This window comes from Lactuca virosa, chromosome 3, assembly GCF_052849685.1.
Source record: "Lactuca virosa cultivar CGN04683 chromosome 3, Lactuca_virosa_CGN04683_v6, whole genome shotgun sequence".
NCBI classification, from domain to species: Eukaryota; Viridiplantae; Streptophyta; class Magnoliopsida; order Asterales; family Asteraceae; genus Lactuca; species Lactuca virosa.
Window position 1 is genome coordinate 296,975,774 of NC_136428.1, and position 19,063 is coordinate 296,994,836.

Below are 19,063 nucleotides of genomic sequence, written 5' to 3' on the forward strand. Positions count from 1 at the left end.
AATTAAGATTCTACGGACTTAGGATGTGTGTTTCCTCCCTATCTTCTGTTCCTTGTCAGCTTGTGGACCTGGGGCAGAGCCACCCATCCGACCGTCTTGTCAGTCTTAATTATATACGACTTGTGTACGCAAGACGAAGATAGACGAACCAGATATAAGTTCTACCATGAACTTCAGGACAAAAGCTGCTCAGATCTACGAATGGACATCCTACCAGTTGGATGAACATGGTCAAGCAAGTCAAACCTGCACACTCATCATAGACCAGAACAACAGACATAACAGCACCCAGTAAGGATCTGAATTCACTGAATTACGCAAGGATTAAATAGAACCAAAGTACCCACCTTTTTTCCTTATCCTTAACCAACAACTCAGAATCCAAATTTCGGGACGAAATTCCCTCTATCGGGGGGATGATGTTACAACTCGAAATCTCTATCTGTAAGTCAACGCAATCAATAGAAAGTCAGACTTGTTTCTGCTTCGGTTTTACTATGATTAGGGTCAGTTTGAGAGTCTCTAAGCCTAGTACACTTAAGGATTGAATTTTGAGAAGTGTTAGCTCAGGATTAGAGGAATGCATTCGAGCCGGAAACATCATCTAGGGATGTTCACGTCCACAAACTAGGTTCACGGTTGTGAACCCATGTTGGGCCATGAACCCCTCTTCATATATATATATATATATATATATATATATATATATATATATATATATATATATATATATATATATATATATATATATATATATATATATGTTTCCTTCATTTTTCCTCATTTCTTCCCTCCTTGGCCGAAAACTCCTCAAGACTCTCTCAAGACTCATCCAACAAAAGCTCTATTTTCACCCCTACAAACGTAAGTAATTCATCCCTTTTCACTTGTTATTCATCTTATTCATGTAAAGAGCTTCATATTCATCCATTGATTCATCACTTTCATCATCGTCTTTATGACCTTGAAGAGTTCATGGCTGTGAACCCTTCATAGGGCCGTGAACCCTTCATAGATGGGCTGTAAACCCTTCAAATGTTCATGAGTGGGCCGTAAACCCTTCATATGTTCAAGGGCCATAAACACATCTTGGGCCGTAAACCCTTCATGTGTTCATGGGTCGTGAACACATCTAGAGCCGTAAACCCATGGTGGTTTGGCCGTAAACTCCTTTTTATCCCTCATTCTCGGTTCTAACACTTCATTGTAAGTGTTTCCTACATCCTAAGGGTGTTTCCTATGATTGTTAGTGGTTTTAGACACTAATTTAGGCCTATACATGTTAACATGTGCTTAATAGGACCGTATTGTGCTCGGGACTTCACTTAGCATACCAAGCATCCTATCTTTGTCATTCATCCAAGTCATTCACAACCAGGTGAGTTCATACCCCCATATTTTACAAGCTTTTTAATGTTTTTACGGGGGGGAATACAAGTAAAAGCACAAGTAATCTTGTGTTTAAAAATATAATTTGGTTTATTATATTTTCCTATCATTAGCACACATTGAACATAGAACTTATTAAACATGATAAACATAGTTACTACTAGATTTGCGGTCAGTTTTGTAAACATGTTAAGATACAAACGTTGCAAACACAGTTTTCAAACAAGGAAACGAACTTATGAATTATGAAATAAAAGGTACTATTTTATAAAGATTTATGTAATAACAAAAAGGGGTTTTCATAGTATTATTCGTGGATTCGTTGAGAGAACTATAGTGTGAGACACGGATTCTGGGAAGTCTACTCCTTAGGAACCAGAGTCTCCTAGAGGGAGAGCGTGAGTTTGTGTATAGATCTATACGGGACTGACAATCCCGCACCCTGACTATTAGCTACAGTCAACCGGGGGTGACAAACGTCATTTCAGTTTACGACGTCCGAAGTACGTCGTAGTGGTTATCGTCCATTAGCATGGTTATAAGAACTCACAGGGGAAACAACGACTCGTTCACGTAATAATATACCTAACAAACAGTCAACAGGGTTAGTAACTATGTGATGACTTAGTATGTACACTAAGGTAATATGAAATTAACATCCGACATGCAGTGGGATGTGTGATCTCCGCCTCATTTCCTGTTCCTTGTTTGGTTGTGGGCTTAGGGCAGAATCACCCAATCGATTGTCTATCCGATCTAGATTTCTATAACTCGTATATACTAAGTAATCACAGGAGGGTATTAACAACACTACTAGTTTACACAACATACTATACATTACTGGTGGTAGCCAGGGTTTTCAAACAGAACAATGCTTAAACAACATAAGTATGGTAGATACTTGTACCCTTTGGTTTGGAACAGATAACTCAATCACTTACGCTTAGGGAAAATACAGGATTTTCCAGGATAAACATCACTGCTTTACAAATAATTGGGTTATTATTCAACTAACGAATATTCATTATTAATTCTATATTTCCTTAGTTTATGCATCCGAGTTACGTATGAAGAATATCCGATAGGCAGTGGAATGTGTGGTTTCCACCTCATTTCCTGTTCCTTGTTTGGTTGTGGGCTTAGGGCAGATCCACACAGTCAATTGTTTGTTCGATATTGGTTTATACATAGCTAGTATGAGCTAAGTAGTTATAAAAGGAATTGGTTTAATCATGCTTTCACTAAGAAATATTGGATTTTCTTGAGGAACACCATCAACAGATATCAAAGGACCAATAAAATTAACTTTGTAAGTATCTAGTGAATACTTCAGTATTATGTACATAAGGATCCGACAACCAGTGGAATGTGTGGCCTCCGCCTCATTTCCTGTTCCTTGTTTGGTTGTGGGATTGGGGCAGAACCACACATTGATTGTTTATTCGATCTGGATTGTATATGATTTGTATACACTAAGTACTCGCAGGAGGAACTAGTAAGAATCATTTTACTTAACATTCATTACATAAGAAAATATAAGGTTTTCTGGAGAAACACAACGCACTTTTCAAAAGAACACATAACCTGTTTTCTAAACAAAACGCTTATGAACTCACCAGCTTAATGCTGATACTTTTTCAAAACCTACTTGTATTCTCAGGACACTAGTAGACAGGTACACGCACCGGGTTCAAGAAGATGGAGCATAGTAGCTTCGAGTCTTTATCTTGTTATTTACTTTTAGAGTCAATCGTGTATGATTCGAATGTAATGTAAACATCATACTATTAATACAATGGTTGTTGTTGCTTTGATTAATATTATTCAATTATTGTGATACTACACATGACGTCCTCCGCCCCCGAACTTTTCCACCGTTCCGGTTTGGGGGTGTGACATAACCTCATAGCTTACTTCCAAAGTATTATATTGCCTTGAACATTAGACACCATGAATGCTTGAAACAAGATAGATGTGAATACTATGAATATGACTATTTTGCCCTTAGAAAGCTAAAAAATGTACACTACAGGAACCAAAATTATAACTTTTTCCTATGTTTGCATGAAGTAATACGAAGGTAATGTTTATACAGTAACCATAATTGGTAAGTTCAAGTTTCTTGTAGGACCATTTCAAAAACTGACAACCCAAAACTTCATTACTGGGGAAACGATAAATGTAGATGATAAGACTTTTGTTACTTATGATCATTAGAATTATTTTTTAATCCATTCATTATCATAAGATGCTTTTATGATCTTGACTTACAAAATCAAGCAGGATGTTAGCGACCTTCAAATCATTGGATATGTGCATCTCTGTGGCCCAATCGATGTCTTCAACACCTTTTATCATAAAACAGATAATCATGTTTAGTGAAAACAAAGAGGTGACCAGGTGGGTCATGTAGTTGCCATGGATACATAGAATGTAGGTCACTTTTAACCCTGGTGACTACAAACTAGGTTCAGGGCTCACATGGAAAGCAAATTATGTATGTATGCTTCTTTCATTTAACATTTTATTCTAAAAAAATAATTGGAAAGAAGATGCAGTAAGGGATCGAGGCCAAGTCTACAAACCACAAACGTAGTGATGTTACCTTTACTTGTTGATACCTTTAAAAAGTTTGATAGAGCCTTCTTATCTTGATGTTATCGCCTTCTGCATAGGAAGAGTAAAAAAATCAACCAAAAGAGCATATTTTTTTAAACAAAAATGATAACCAAATCGAGATAATGTTTACTTAGGGATAGGTTGCGACCGGTTTGGTATACCTGGTATAGGATTAAAAGGGAGATATATTTTGGTTCATTCGAGTGCAGTAGAAAGAGAAGGGGGAAAAAGCAATAAACGCCGATTGAGAAGGATCTTCAAATTCGTCTCCGCTGCACCATCTTCATCATCAAATATCTATATGAACAAATTATAAACAACAACAAAAACAGGAAATTAGCGTTCCAGGATGAAGATCTGGAGTAGAAAAATGTTTGATGTATAGGGTTTCCATATTTTAAGCATTCCCCTTGAACGCCCTGCTTGATATATATAGATCAAAATATGGCGGTGCCCATTTGTTGGTAGCAATGGATGGTGTGGCAGTGGGGGAAAAGATGTTGATGAAGTTCTGGTTATCACCGGTATCGAAAAATGAATGAATATGATGAAGATGGTGGTAAACGGGAGACGAAGGGGAACGACATAAAAATAGTAAAAGAGAGAAAACAAACCTAGTTAAGTGAGCACCTAACAGATGGTTTGAGAAAACATAATTTACATTCTTCAATTCAATTCTGAAACTTAAAGAGAAACATTGAGAGTAAGAAAGGAACAAACCATATCAAAAACATAATAAATACTTGCAAATCGCCAGAGTCCTAGGTTAACGATTTTCAACTAGAATACCCAAATGTCTCCTATTTTATAACCAACAACATATATAACCGATTGATTAACTGAAGCGAAACAGAGATCATGTTGGTTGTTTTCGTCGGAAGCCACGACACTGAATGGTGTGTACATGTCTGTGCATGCCTACATGTGTGTTTGTGTGGTGCTGGGAGGACCAAGAGCGAAAGTAGATGAAAAAAATAGAGAAATTGAATTTAACTTTGGAGAGAAGGGAATCAATCACTTGAAGAAGAGGAAAAAGAAGACGGATTCGGAAGAAACGCGATTTTAACTACGTCAACTCAATGAATCAACACATTTATTATTTGAATATGCTGAAGGTGAGAGAATACCGGTTTAATGTTGAGAGATTCACCTTGTGTAATAGTTGTTAGCTTTGTATTTTTAAGATATAATAGTATATCTAACTTAGAATTGTAAATAGTGCTTTACAGATGGTATGACTTAAAAATAATATTATTATATTGAATATATTCTTATAAATAGTGAGATTTCTTTTATAAGATAGTATGTATATATATATATATATATATATATATATATATATATATATATATATATATATATATATATATATAAAGGTAAGTTCAAATGAAAAAAATAAATAAATAAATAAGATTCATTCTCAGCCAATTATTTAATGTTGCTGCAAAACACTATGTCGTACCAACACGATGAAAGATGGATAATATTCATATATGAATAAAAATGTAAGTATATTCATATATAAATCCACCACCTCCCTTCCGCTACCAACCATCATTGCCATCTCAGCCACCACCACCACCTCCAGCACCAACCACCACCAACCACCACCGCCATATTCATATATGAATAATCACTTGTTCATATATACTTGTTCATATATGAATATATGGTTAGGTTCAATAGAGAACCATTATTAACAAAGAACCAAGGAACTAATCGTTAGCGTCGAAATTTAAAGCAATCAACAACCAAGGGAATAGATGTACACTTGTACAGTGGACACATACACCAGATTATACCATAAAACCCCTCTCTTTTTTCATTTAATTTTTTTAAACAACGTTTTTTATCGAAAAAAACGGAATATACCGTTGTTCACGATTTTTCGTCATCTTTCCATAGAGATCCGTATTCATATATCAAAAACAAACTTTTTTTTTCTTGAAAAAAACTCACTTCCTTTTGTTGTTTTTTTTTAAATATTTTAGTTTATTTTTATAAAAAAAACCAATTATACCAAAAATCTCAATTTTTTGTTATTTATTAATAAACATCATCAACGATTGAAAAAACTCGATTAGTTCTGAATCATATTTTGAATCTAAACTGTAAATATTTCAATTTTAACATTCACAATGTGAATCTAACTTACTATTATTCACATTGTGAATCTGTTTAGATTCACAATGTGAATCTGTATATTGTGAATCTGTACTGAAATTTCGTTTTTTTCTTTTCTTTTACATCAATATGAATCTATGTTTAAAGAGTACCAAAAATATTAATTTTGATATATTTATTAAATTTTTTCGATAAAAAATAGGCATTAACTTTTCAAAAAACAAAGAAATGAAGTGCGTTTTTTGAAAAAAAAAATCATTTTTTGTATATAAATATAGATCTCTATGGAAATAGTACGAAAAATCATGTACAATGGTATATTCGGTTTTTTTTTCGATAAAAAACATAGCAAAAAAAAATTAAACAAAAAAAAGAAAGTGAATTTTGTTATAATCCGGTGAATTTTGTTATAATCCAAAATGAATTGCTAAGATTGCATCTCCATTTTTCACAAAATATGATGGTCTCACATGAACCTAACCATATATATATATATATATATATATATATATATATATATATATATATATATATCCTTCCTAATAAATAAAAAACTTTTTGGCACTTGTCATATTCTCTTTGATTTGACCACATGTCATTTTGTGGTTATTTTCAATAAAAAAATTTTCACATGACATTTTGTGGTTGTTTCATTTTTATTAAATGTATTAATTGCAATAAATATAATAATAAAGGCATTTCAATTTCATTAATTGACTTTCCTTCTAATTTCAAAATTTCTAAATTAAAGCTCATTAGTTTTTTTTTGTTTATTTATATAATTTATTTGTTTAAATTTAAAAGAGAACAAATAGTCTAATTTTAATAATTCAATATTTTTCTTTTTTTTCTTATAAATTCAACTTCTCAAATATTTATAATTTTATATAAAAAAAAAGTTAAATGAACTCATGTAATAAATGAGTCTTACACCTAGTATATATATATATATATATATATATATATATATATATATATATATATATATATATATATATATATATATATATATATATATATATATATATATAAATGGAGTTAACATACAAGGATTCTTGTGAATTTGGTCTTAGAATACCCACCAATCAAACCAATAGTGGTTGCATCCTCTATTGACTAACAACACAAATTCACACAGACCTTCCTTAGTTCTCAGCATTTGCACGTAAATTACTATGATATATACCATCAGTCCCAACATCCAACCATCTCTGTCACGCACATTAATTAAGCATCATGAAAACCAGACCATCAACATGCATCTCCATTCGATCCATCCTCAATCATCTTTTACTTATGAGTTTCTGTCACTTCACCATGTTACATGCAACTGATCCTCCCTTATCCATGGAGTACTACAAGAAGACTTGCCCAAACGCAGAAGCCATAATCAGGAAAGAAATGGAATGTGCTGTTTTAACCGAACCCCGAAACGCTGCCTTCATCTTACGTTTACATTTTCATGACTGTTTTGTACAGGTTCATCAACTACTAAAATATGTTTTAATCTTCTTTTTATTACTATATAAGGTTGGCATTTAGAGATTTCTTGTTTTATTGGTGCTGCATGCAGGGATGTGATGGGTCAGTGTTGCTAGAAGACACAGTCACGTTTCAAGGAGAGAAGAACGCTCCCACGAATTTAAAATCGCTGAAAGGCTTTGACATCATAGATAGGATCAAAGAAAAGCTTGAATCCGAGTGTCCTGAGACTATTTCTTGTGCTGATGCTCTTGCTATCGCTGCAAGAGATGCTACTGTACTGGTACATAAAGAATTTAATAAATTTCTGATATATAAGTACTTTGTGATTTCTGTTTGTTTTTAATGCTTTTGGCTTGCGAGTTCAGGTTGGTGGACCTTATTGGGATGTCCCAGTTGGGAGGAAAGACTCGAAAACAGCTAGCTTTGCTGAGGTTGAAACAAATATACCAGGTGCCAACATTGGGCTGCTATCGATCATCGCTAAGTTCATATACCAAGGTCTCTCTGTCACTGATATGGTAGCGCTTTCTGGTAAGCAAACCTCAATTGATATAGGTAAGTAATAAAATGGGTGGGTCGGGTAGGGTTGGATCGAAACTTTTCTCTAATTCTCTTCCATGTAGGTTCATAATTAACATATACAAATATATAGTTACCGAAAATGTGATTTAAGGTTTTTATATAAAGAAAGTTATTATGCAGTGATCAGTAAATTTTAATTAACAAGTTTTGCCTTTTCAAGCTGTTTCTTTTTGAGAACTTTTTTCTTTTTATTTATAGGATTCGTTAACAATAAAGCATAATACAAATTATCCATTTTTAGATAAATTAATTAAAAGTGATAAAATTTCAGAACAGATCAAACCGAGTGAAGTAGCTAGTCAATTAACCTTTTCAAATTTTTAAATAAATATAATTACAAAAATTATTATTCATTTAACAATCCACTTGTATATATGTTATTGGTAATTTTTAAGCCAAATTTTTTAATGCGTTTTAGTTAAAAAAACATAATTATCTTAAGAAATATACAAGCAAAAAAAGCCATTGTTTTTTGGGCCACAAAAAATAAGCCTATGCATACATATATTAATATAGAACACATCAAATAACCTATTATGTAGTTTCTTGGGTTTTGGTCCGTAAATCAAAACGGTAATATGTCACACGACCAACATAAACCAACGTAAGAGATTACTATAACCTTATCGACGTATCGTCCTATACAAATGGACGAAATTTTATAATGAGCTTATATATTATGACTGAAAATGTCGCTCATGTATGTGAGTTTCCATGTAATTAATATGGCAGGTGTTCACACAATTGGCATGGCTAGGTGTACGAATTATCGAGCGAGAATCTATGGAGACTATCAAATAACATCCCTAATGAACCCGATCGCTGAGTCAAACCTCAAGAACTTAAAGTCAACATGCCCAGAAGTTGGAGGAAGGGACAATCATGTAACTGCATTGGACTACGTTTCACCTAATCTCTTCGACAACTCATATTACCATTTACTATTGAGAGGAGAAGGCCTTCTTAACTCGGATCAAGAACTGTACTCGAGTGTTCTTGGTGTGGAGACAAGGAAACTTGTGATGAAATACGCGTTAGATCCAATTGCATTTTTTGAACAATTTTCAGAGTCAATGGTGAAGATGGGAAACATTACAAATCCCGAAACTTATGTGGATGGAGAGGTCAGAAAGAATTGTAGGTTCACCAATGAATAAAACTGGTTGTGTCTTCATGTATCTTGTGATTTGTATTAATAACAATTTGTACCAAGTGAAGAGTGTGAATGATAAAAGAAGAGTATGAGCTAAACCCATAAGTGCGAAGCTCTCTTCTTCGTATATATTTCAAATATTTGACATCCACCCAAAAATGTTTATGTAGATTAGATTTATTTGTCTTGAACTTATTGGAATCTAGCTTATGTGTGTAATGTGTGTAACCTATGCATCCTACTGATCCTAGGCAGATAGAATCTAAGATCAAATAGTGAAGGGGAGTATAAATTAAAAGTAATCCATAATGGTGAATGCAAGATCAAATCAAAATTTTGTATTTATTTTAACGACTTTAGTAATAGGAATAATGATAAGAAACTAAGAATGGTTTGAAGCAATAAAAATTAGTAATAGCACCTATAAGGGGTATTTTGGTAGTTTTAACGGCTTATTTCCATATTTTGTATAGGTAGTGTTTGAATAGTGTTAATCTAAGGACACAAACCACAAGAGGACTAACTAACCTAGGTGTGATTGAGGTGAGCATGTGTTGATATTTTCCCACTTTGGCCGTACATGGTTAAATGATTTTATGATAATGAAATACTAATGTTTTGATATATGAAATGTTTTCAGAATGAAGGTGTTAAATACTTTTGAAATGAATGTTTTGAAAGAATGTCTTGAAAGCAGAAACGTTTTGAAAGCAAATAATGTTTTGAAAGAACGAATGTTTTGATAACGTGTTTGAAATGTTTTGAAATATAGATGCTTTACTTTGAAATGAGTCTTTTGAAACTAATGTATCGAATGTGTAATGCATGGAAAGTAATGAAAAAAATGTATTGCTCGAGCCAGATATCCTTGTAACGGGAAATATGTAGAACTTGAGTTTGTACCATTTTTAGTACCATTGGTAGTGAGTTAGAAACACCAAAGAATAAAACGAATTGAGCTATTTAATTTATTAGCAATCAATTAGCTGAAAAGGTACATAATTAACCTTTAGTAAAAGTAAAAATGAGACAAGAATCCGAACTCCAAATTTATTATTTAGAAAGTAGTTGAAGTTGGTTATTTAGGACAAGCCTATGTTACTACATAGGAATGATAACTTCAAAATTACAAGTAAGATCCAGTCTTTTGTTGTAGGTTATGGCATACATAATTCATTGCTTAAATAAGTTTAACTGATATGAACTTCCCGTATCATGTCCAAGACACTTTCCAATCACCCCTGACAAGTACTTCCATCTAGCATAATAGCATTGGCGAAGGGTATATTTGGTTGGGTCACGATTAGTACCCCGAGGAGAAAAAATTATACCCTAATATGGATCGAATAGGCTTGCATTTTTCCTCAGAAGAATTTTCAGAGTAATTTTCTGATTGGGTAAGACGTAGGGCAAGTCTAAAAGATGTTGCATTGATAACAACCCTAGAATGACCGTTTCCAATTGTTCCGGTAATGGTTTGAGCATTGAAGTCATAGTGCAAGAACAATAGAACTCACATACTTGCTTAGGGTAGAATGGATTAAGAAAATCACTGAATGCATATTGAAGGGGGTAGCTTCTGACGTAGTTGACAAAATCTTCAATCCCTGAGTTCTTGTATTGATTTGGGATGATATCAGAGAATGCAACGTTGTTTTCTTGGATAAGAGAACTGAAAGGGGTATGGACACTTTATGGTTGACATTGAAACTCTCTAGTACAATCCAGAATTAATGCAATCCAACAAGTTTAATTGATCGAAGAAGAGTTGAGCAAAATTCAGTCTTTTGTTGCAGGCCATGACATACACAATTCATTTCTCAAATAAGTTTAATTAATCTAAACTTCCTGTATTATGTCCAAGACACTATCCAATCACCCCTAATAAGTACTTCCACCCATCACAATAGCATTGGCGAAGGGTATATTTGGTTGGGTCACGAGTAGTACCCTAAGGAGAGAAAATTATACCCTAATCTAGATCGAATAGAATTGCATTTTTCCTCAAAAGGAGTTTCAGAGTAGTTTTCTGATTGGGGAAGACGTAGGGCATGTCTAAAAGATGTTGCATTGATAACAACCCTAGAATGATCGTCTCCAATTGTTCTGGTAATGGTTTGAGCATTACAGGCCATGGTTGAGAAAAAAGTATGGAAATCAATCATGAATTCCATCCTTAGATCAAAGAAATACTCTGATACGATTGACGAAACTTGAAGGTGAGCACAATTACCTAATTGTTGAAATGGTTATATGATGATTAAAGCGAGATAATATAAGAAACTGCAACCGAGATAGCTTGGGAAGTAGTATGATGTTGTTGACTCAATGTTAGGGTGCAAAGTTTTCCATGAATGACTTTGTAATGTTTGACTTTTGTAAAACCCACTTGCATGTGGAGTATTAGCATTGTGACACATGAGAGATAGAGAGTGAGAGAGAGACATGTAAACACCTCTATATAAGGTGGGTTCATACCACTTGTAGAGGTGTGCTTGAGAGATGTAAAAGTTGAGTGTGTAAGTGTGTTATTTATGTAGACCAGATCTATGTCCTTTTTTGTAACACAATACATAATCAATACATCTCTTGAACACCCAAATCACCATGTTCATTGTGCAATCTTTAATTCCGCATGTCAAACCATGTTCTTTAGTCACTACAATTGATATCAGAGCGGGTCTTCAATGATCAAAGTGATTTGTTGAAGAACGATTCTCGGTTTGGCAACATTTGTCACAATTGAAGCATTTTTGGTGAGTCTCTCTCTATGATCTCTCTTAATTTCATTGAAATCGTGCGTTGCGTTTTTTGATTTGTGATCGTTTGACTCGTTGGATCAAATTTTTCTTGAAAAACCCCATTGATGATCCAATTAATTTTTGTTTAGATCAAATTCAAACCAAAAACAAAATCAATTTTACTGTTCATCAGATTAAATTTCAAGCCCAAAGACAAATTCAAAAGTAAATCCATTTCGTTTATTCAAAGATCCAGTCCATTACTCGAGTTTGTTACTGTTCATCATTTGTGATAGTAGCCCAAAATCATTATCCGATTTATTTGAGCCCAACAGTTGAGATGTTACTGTTAATAATCCGTTTGTGAGCCCAAAATTTGTTTACATCATATGATCACTTAGTCTTGTTCCAGATCTAGTCGCACGCATCAAATAGTTGTACCATCGAACTCACACAGATCGTTTCTTGATTCTTAATCGTTTGCATTTGATTCTACCTTCGTTTTCATTTCTTTATATCTTGAATTCGATTGACTTTGATTGCTGAGTCTAACTTGTGAATAGATTTTATATATTGTGTTTAATCACACAAATCGATCATGATCAAGTCAATTAAAAAACATGAAATTGATCTCTTTGATTTCTATGAAACGGACCGAGAATACTTGAAGGAGATAAAGAACATTTGGATAATCAAGTTTTGATTTGAAAATCTATGTGAGAATTTCGATCTTTGTGTTTGTTGACTTTTAAGATCGACAAGTCAACATCGAATTTTGGCTGTTGATTGATACATCTGATTCAATTGAGTGTTACAATTCAACTTGGATGGTAGATATATGTTCGAATCCACAAGGAAGGAAGTATTGAAATCGAATTTGTCTCATATGGTGTTGATTGTTTGTGTCTGATGTTGAGTCGGGAAGAAGATACCAATAATGATAGGTCAAGTTTGGTTTTTGCAAAAGATCGAATTGATAATGGTCTTTGTGATGTTGATTTTCGATTTTGGGGTTAGTCAATTGTTCAATGGTTGTTCGATGTTTTGGGGATGAACAGAACTCAAATTTGGAATCGAAGAAAATTTATGTGTTGGAATCAGTATACGATTGACTGGTGTTGATGAACTGGAACTTGAACGAATGAAGTCTTGGTTATTTGATCGATGGGTTGGATTTGGTTATGTTGATGTTCAGGGCTTTACATGATTAAGGAACGAAGGGTATAATTGATGATTGAGATACGAAGGATTAAGAAACGAAGAATTTTTGGTGCATATGAATCAGTCGAAGGGTCACTTGATCAAAATTAACGAAGAATGACAAGCATTTGTTAAAATGGCTGTGAGAAATTTTCGTTAGTTTGGTGCCGATTGAATCTAACGAAGGGATTGTTGAGTTTCATACGAAGGGTAGTTGATGATTTGTACGAAGGGTGTATTTGGTTTATTGAACGAAGGATGCAGTTGAATTTCGTACAAAGGGGTAGAGAGGATTTTGTACGACAGGTTGAATTTTCATGTGAATTGATAAAGAAAAACGAATTTTCGTAAATGGCCCTTGAAATTTCGACAATTTGACATTTTTTCCAAACCCTTCGTATGATTGATAAAAATTTCATATGAATTGGCATAATGCTTCGTATGAATTGAAGAAGAAAAGCAAAAGTTTCGAAAACAGCCCTTGAACCTTCGAATGTTTGGCAACTTTGACAATTGGGGTTACTCTTCGTATGTTTTGACAATTGACTGAAGTTTCGAACTTTTGACACTTTTCACCCAACTTTGAAAATTGGCTGAAGTTTCGTATGTTTGGGATACTCTTCGTATGTTTGGAGCAAAAAGGGCAGAATTTTCGAAAATAATTCCTGAGATTTCGAACATTTGGCGGTTCATACCCATTTTCGAAAAAGGACTGTTTTTGCTGAGAATTTGAAAGAAATGCATTTCAGGCCCCTGCAGTTTGTGCAAATTGACGCTTTCTACCCAGCTTTGAAAAAGGGGGAGAGTTTTGCATTTTTGGCTGTTTTGGGCGCACCGGGTCACTGCAGAATTTTGAAATTGACAATTTCTACCCATTTTTGAGAAATTTTGTCAAAGGCGATCCGTGAACGAAGCTAAAAATTGAATTTTTTTGGATTTTCTGGATTGAAGCACAAAGATTATGCCACATGTTAAGGGGGAGTTTTGATACGAAAAATTCCGAATAGAGCACGTTCTCTTTCCTTGAATGTTTTATAATCAAATTTCGATTATAAAAAGGGGGATAAATTTATATGGAAATTCAAACTTGAATTTTTCATATTACGTGGATTTGACGACCGAAGTGACCTTGAATTTTTGAAGTATACGAAATGAAGCGATTGGAGATTCGGAAGTGATTTCATTTCGAAATGGGTTTGGTTTTATTGAAGATTTTCGGGGTGTGTTTTTATGCTCAACTTTTGGGTGATCAATTTGGAGTTTGAGAAGCTCGTGATCATTCGTTGATGCTCGGTTTGTATGGTCTCACATCCTAGAGCCCAAATTGAAGAATCATGGAAGAATTGAAGATTGAAGTTCGTTTTGACATGTGTCACCCTTCAGGCTCGGATCGCGTAGTTGCTCGATTTTGGAAGATTTGAAGTGGGTCATTCATTCCTACCTTTGAGGGGGAGAATGTTAGGGTGCAAAGTTTTCCATGAATGACTTTGTAATGTTTGACTTTTGTAAAACCCACTTGCATGTGGAGTATTAGCCTTGTGACACATGAGAGATAGAGAGTGAGAGAGAGACATGTAAACACCTCTATATAAGGTGGGTTCATACCACTTGTAGAGGTGTGCTTGAGAGATGTAAAAGTTGAGTGTGTAAGTGTGTGTTATTTATGTAGACTAGATCTATGTCCTTTTTTATAACACAATACATAATCAATACATCTCTTGAACACCCAAATCACCATGTTCATTGTGCAATCTTTAATTCCGCATGCCAAACCATGTTCTTTAGTCACTACACTCAATGAGATCTTTTGGGATCCTAAGGAGTTAACAAGCAGACGACGACAGTATCGGGTGTGGAGTATGATGGTAACTACAGAAGAAGGGTGTCCTTTTGAAACCAAGACACTAGTAAAGGGCGAGCAATGGTGCATTAACCTAATACACTAGACTGGTGAGTGAAGTCACTACAAGGAAAGAAGAGTAGTGAGAAGTACCTAAAGGTATTTCTTGAGCCGGATAGAAGACAAACAATATGAAGACCGTCTCAAATCATACAAATAATGGAAACTTAAAAGTGACGATAATAAGTCCACAAGAGTACCTTACCCTAGGGTACTAGAATACCATGATGACATAGTTTAACATGGGGGGGGGGGGGAACTTGGTAAGCCCTATTGTAACGTCCCAATTTTCAACCCAAATGTTTCATTTTTATATATCAAAAAATATCAGAATATAATTACTTTTATAGAAAGTATGATATGAATGTGCGTGTATATAGTCGATGCTTGCCATTCTCACGAATCATTGAAGTACATGAAAAGCATTTATATTCAACTGAGTAAGCACGAAGCTTAGTGAGTTCCCCAAAATACCATATACCACAATACATATACAATGCATACACATAATGGCCTTCAACATAAAGCTGGTTCACCCTTAGCCTTCAGCACGAAGGTGGTCCTCACTTTTTGCCATCACCATAAAGTTGGCGGACCAACTTTATGGTTCTCAAAAAGAGAACATGTCACAAAGACGACACCAAGCTCTATTAGGGTTTGACCCTAATAGTATACTATATACTATTATAGAAAATGAGATCCCACCATTTTGGGGATATATATTAATCTATGAAAAGGAGATCAGGCGTCTATTCTATATATATATATATATATATATATATATATATATATATATATATATATAAAGAATAACTTCCTAATATACAAATGATCACTAAGATAATTGAGTTCATATTGTCGCTGATCATGCTGATGCTAGCGCTGGCTTTGGTGGACAACGTGTGGTGTGTGACTCATCAGATCATAAGGTGGATGTGACCTTACAATCTCCTCCTATCTGATGATGTCAAACTATTCTATAAGGGAGTCATAAAAATTATTATTAGAGAATTTTTCAGCTTCATTCAAGATCTCAACTTTCAACCATCTAAAGTCATCAAGACGAAGGTGGTCCTCACTTTTTGCCATCACCATAAAGTTGGCGGACCAACTTTATGGTTCTCAAAAAGAGAACATGTCACAAAGACGACACCAAGCTCTATTAGGGTTTGACCCTAATAGTATACTATATACTATTATAGAAAATGAAATCCCACCATTTTGGGGATATATACTAATCTATGAAAAGGAGATCAGGCGTCTATTATATATATATATATATATATATATATATATATATATATATATATATATAAAGAATAACTTCCTAATATACAAATGATCACTAAGATCATTGAGTTCATATGGTCGCTGATCATGCTGATGCTAGCACTGGCATTGGTGGACAACGTGTGGTGTGTGACTCATCAGATCATAAGGTGGGTGTGACCTTAAAATCTCCTCCTATTTGATGATGTCAAACTATTCTATGAGGGAGTCATAAAAATTATCATTAGAGAATTTTTCAGCTTCATTCAAGATCTCAAGTTTCAACCATCTAAAGTCATCAAGATGAAGATCAGCCAGATGCTTACTGAGTTCAAGAGAGATCAACACACGCTAGATTCACTTCAGTTCATTATGTCGCATTCCCTCTAAAAGAAGATTATACGGATGCTCAGTGGGAGCAGCATGAAGATCTTAAGTGCATTGAAAGCACGTTTGGTTCTACATATCAAGGTAGAAGATACCATGTTCTGGTCCCCAAATGAACATGTGTTGAACTGGATCGACGCCCACTAGCAGCTTGTTGTTTATGTAAGGGGTGACATATAGAAGAAGGAACATATTATATTTAGACATTATGGGCTTGCTATTTCTTTCTGAGGTAGATGGCTGAGATGGACCAGCTGAAGGCACTAAGTTCAGTTTCTTGACTTTGTTGATCTAGTGTTGAATTGCCAATTTTATTTCCTGAGCATGAACACCTTTATGTTTAGAAATTATCTCATGAATTTGTATCCACTCAATGTATCCATATTTAACTAACTTGCGAGCAAAGACAACTTCAGTGTATTCATACTCGAATTTCTATGAATCTTGAGTGATTCGTTCTTGGGTTTGGAGCATCTGACTTTGATGAAGGGATCAAGTTAATATCTTCAACCTAGAACATCTCCAAATTTCTTCCGATTGATTCGATCATTTACTTCAGAGACTCTGTCTCATTTGGCCACATCAATATTGAAGCGTTGAAATATTTGTTTCTTGAGCATTAGCTGATACAAGGATCTAAGCCAGTTTGACTGATTGATGTTCATCTCTTCTTTTTCGAACTGAAGCATTATGCTACAACATGATTTCTCTGACCTCCTCAATGTTATTTGCCAGTTTTTAGCCAAATCTTCCAAATCAATTGTTAAATTGCTTTTCTTGGAATGAGGAGGGGTTTAAGAACCACCAGCTGCTGAGGAACTTCCAACTTCAACATCATTTGCTCCCACTAAGAAAGAAACCTTTCTTTTTTCTAGGATTGAGCCGATCATCATCTGTCTCAATGTTACTATGAGTTCCTTGAGGAATCTCCCCCTCAGAATATGCATCCGGATAAACGACACTTAAAGGAATAGCAGTTTCTACCATAAAATCCAAATCAAGAAATCCTTCATACTTATCATAATCAGTCTCAGATTGATCATCAGTATTTGGAATAGGCTAGTCATCATTCATTGCTTCAGACTGAAAGACAACCATTTTTCCTTGATTATCTTCCCTTTTTTAATCAGAATGATCATGATGTAACGGAGTTGCAGTTGTAATCACCAGTTCTTGATTATTCTCTCCCTTTTTGGCAACATCATCTTGGGGAAGAGAGCTACGAGGTGGAAAGGGAGTGCAAGGAGGGGTATGTGTTGATGGTGGAGAAGGATTGTTTCTAGGTGGTGGTGGTGGTGGAGGTGGTTAATCATCACCTAGAGAGCTAGGAGAGGTGTCTTCAATCATCACATCATCATCATCAACCAATGTTATTATGCGTTTGATGTCAGCAACACCATTCTCCACTTTGGTTAGTTTTTCTCCACGAGACTAAGTTATCTAAACAAATAGGGAGAGCATAGTCGTTAGGTAGTTGGAGTTGGGATAGTTGCATCTTGAGGAAAAGGAGACACTGGTCTTGGAGAATTCACAACATGAATAAGTAGATCAATGGTTTCCACTTGAGGTAGGGATGATCCATGTTGTGATATATATTCTGTAGAAGGAGTTGTTGAGGAAGTATAGGTTAAAGAAAAGTGAATGTGATGGTTCAATCTTTGATGAGATTTAGTCATTCCCTGAACATAAGCTTCTCCCATATCAGCGTCTGATTCATCTTCATCATCATCATCTTCCTCATCTTAATTATTGCCTTTATCATCCTCTTCTTCAAAGTCAGAGGTTTCAACAACATCGAGATTTGCAACCCAATTCTCGATACTCTGGGTAAGATGCATATCTCCATCATTAGGGTCGGCATTGATGATCTTTGATGAGAGAACTGGACGGGGTATGGAGACTCCATGGTTGACATTGTAACCTCTCCAGGATGAGCCAGAATTAGTGCAAGCCAACAAGGATATGGAACGTAGGTAGGCTTATTTCTCCCAGTGATGCATTCAACCAATTGATTGAAGAAGAGTTGAGCAATATCTAGTCTTTTGTTTCAGGCCATCGCCTACACAATTCAATGCTCAAATAAGTTTAACTGATCTAAACTTATCGTATTATGTCAAAGACACTTTGGGTCACGAGTAGTACCCTAAGAAGAGAAAATTTTACCCTAATTTAGATCGAATAGACTTGCATTTTCCTCAGAAGGAGTTTCAGAGT

General features: G+C 34.7%; 1 protein-coding gene across 2 annotated transcripts; it reads left to right on the top strand.

Moving 5' to 3' along the window:
* The first annotated feature begins 7,316 nt into the window (after positions 1 to 7,316).
* LOC145167290 (peroxidase 11-like) lies at positions 7,317 to 9,543 on the top strand. 2 transcript variants are annotated; one of them, XM_079086449.1, is made up of 4 exons: positions 7,317 to 7,611; positions 7,706 to 7,897; positions 7,983 to 8,172; positions 8,932 to 9,543. In XM_079086449.1, exons 1-4 carry the CDS (start codon positions 7,369 to 7,371, stop codon positions 9,354 to 9,356), a joined length of 1,050 nt encoding a protein of 349 aa, XP_078942575.1. In that variant the 5' UTR covers positions 7,317 to 7,368; the 3' UTR covers positions 9,357 to 9,543. The 2 variants fall into 2 exon arrangements, with proteins under 2 accessions (XP_078942575.1, XP_078942576.1); XM_079086450.1 differs by having other exon boundaries at positions 7,319 to 7,611; positions 7,983 to 8,148.
* Positions 9,544 to 19,063: the final 9,520 nt, after the last annotated feature.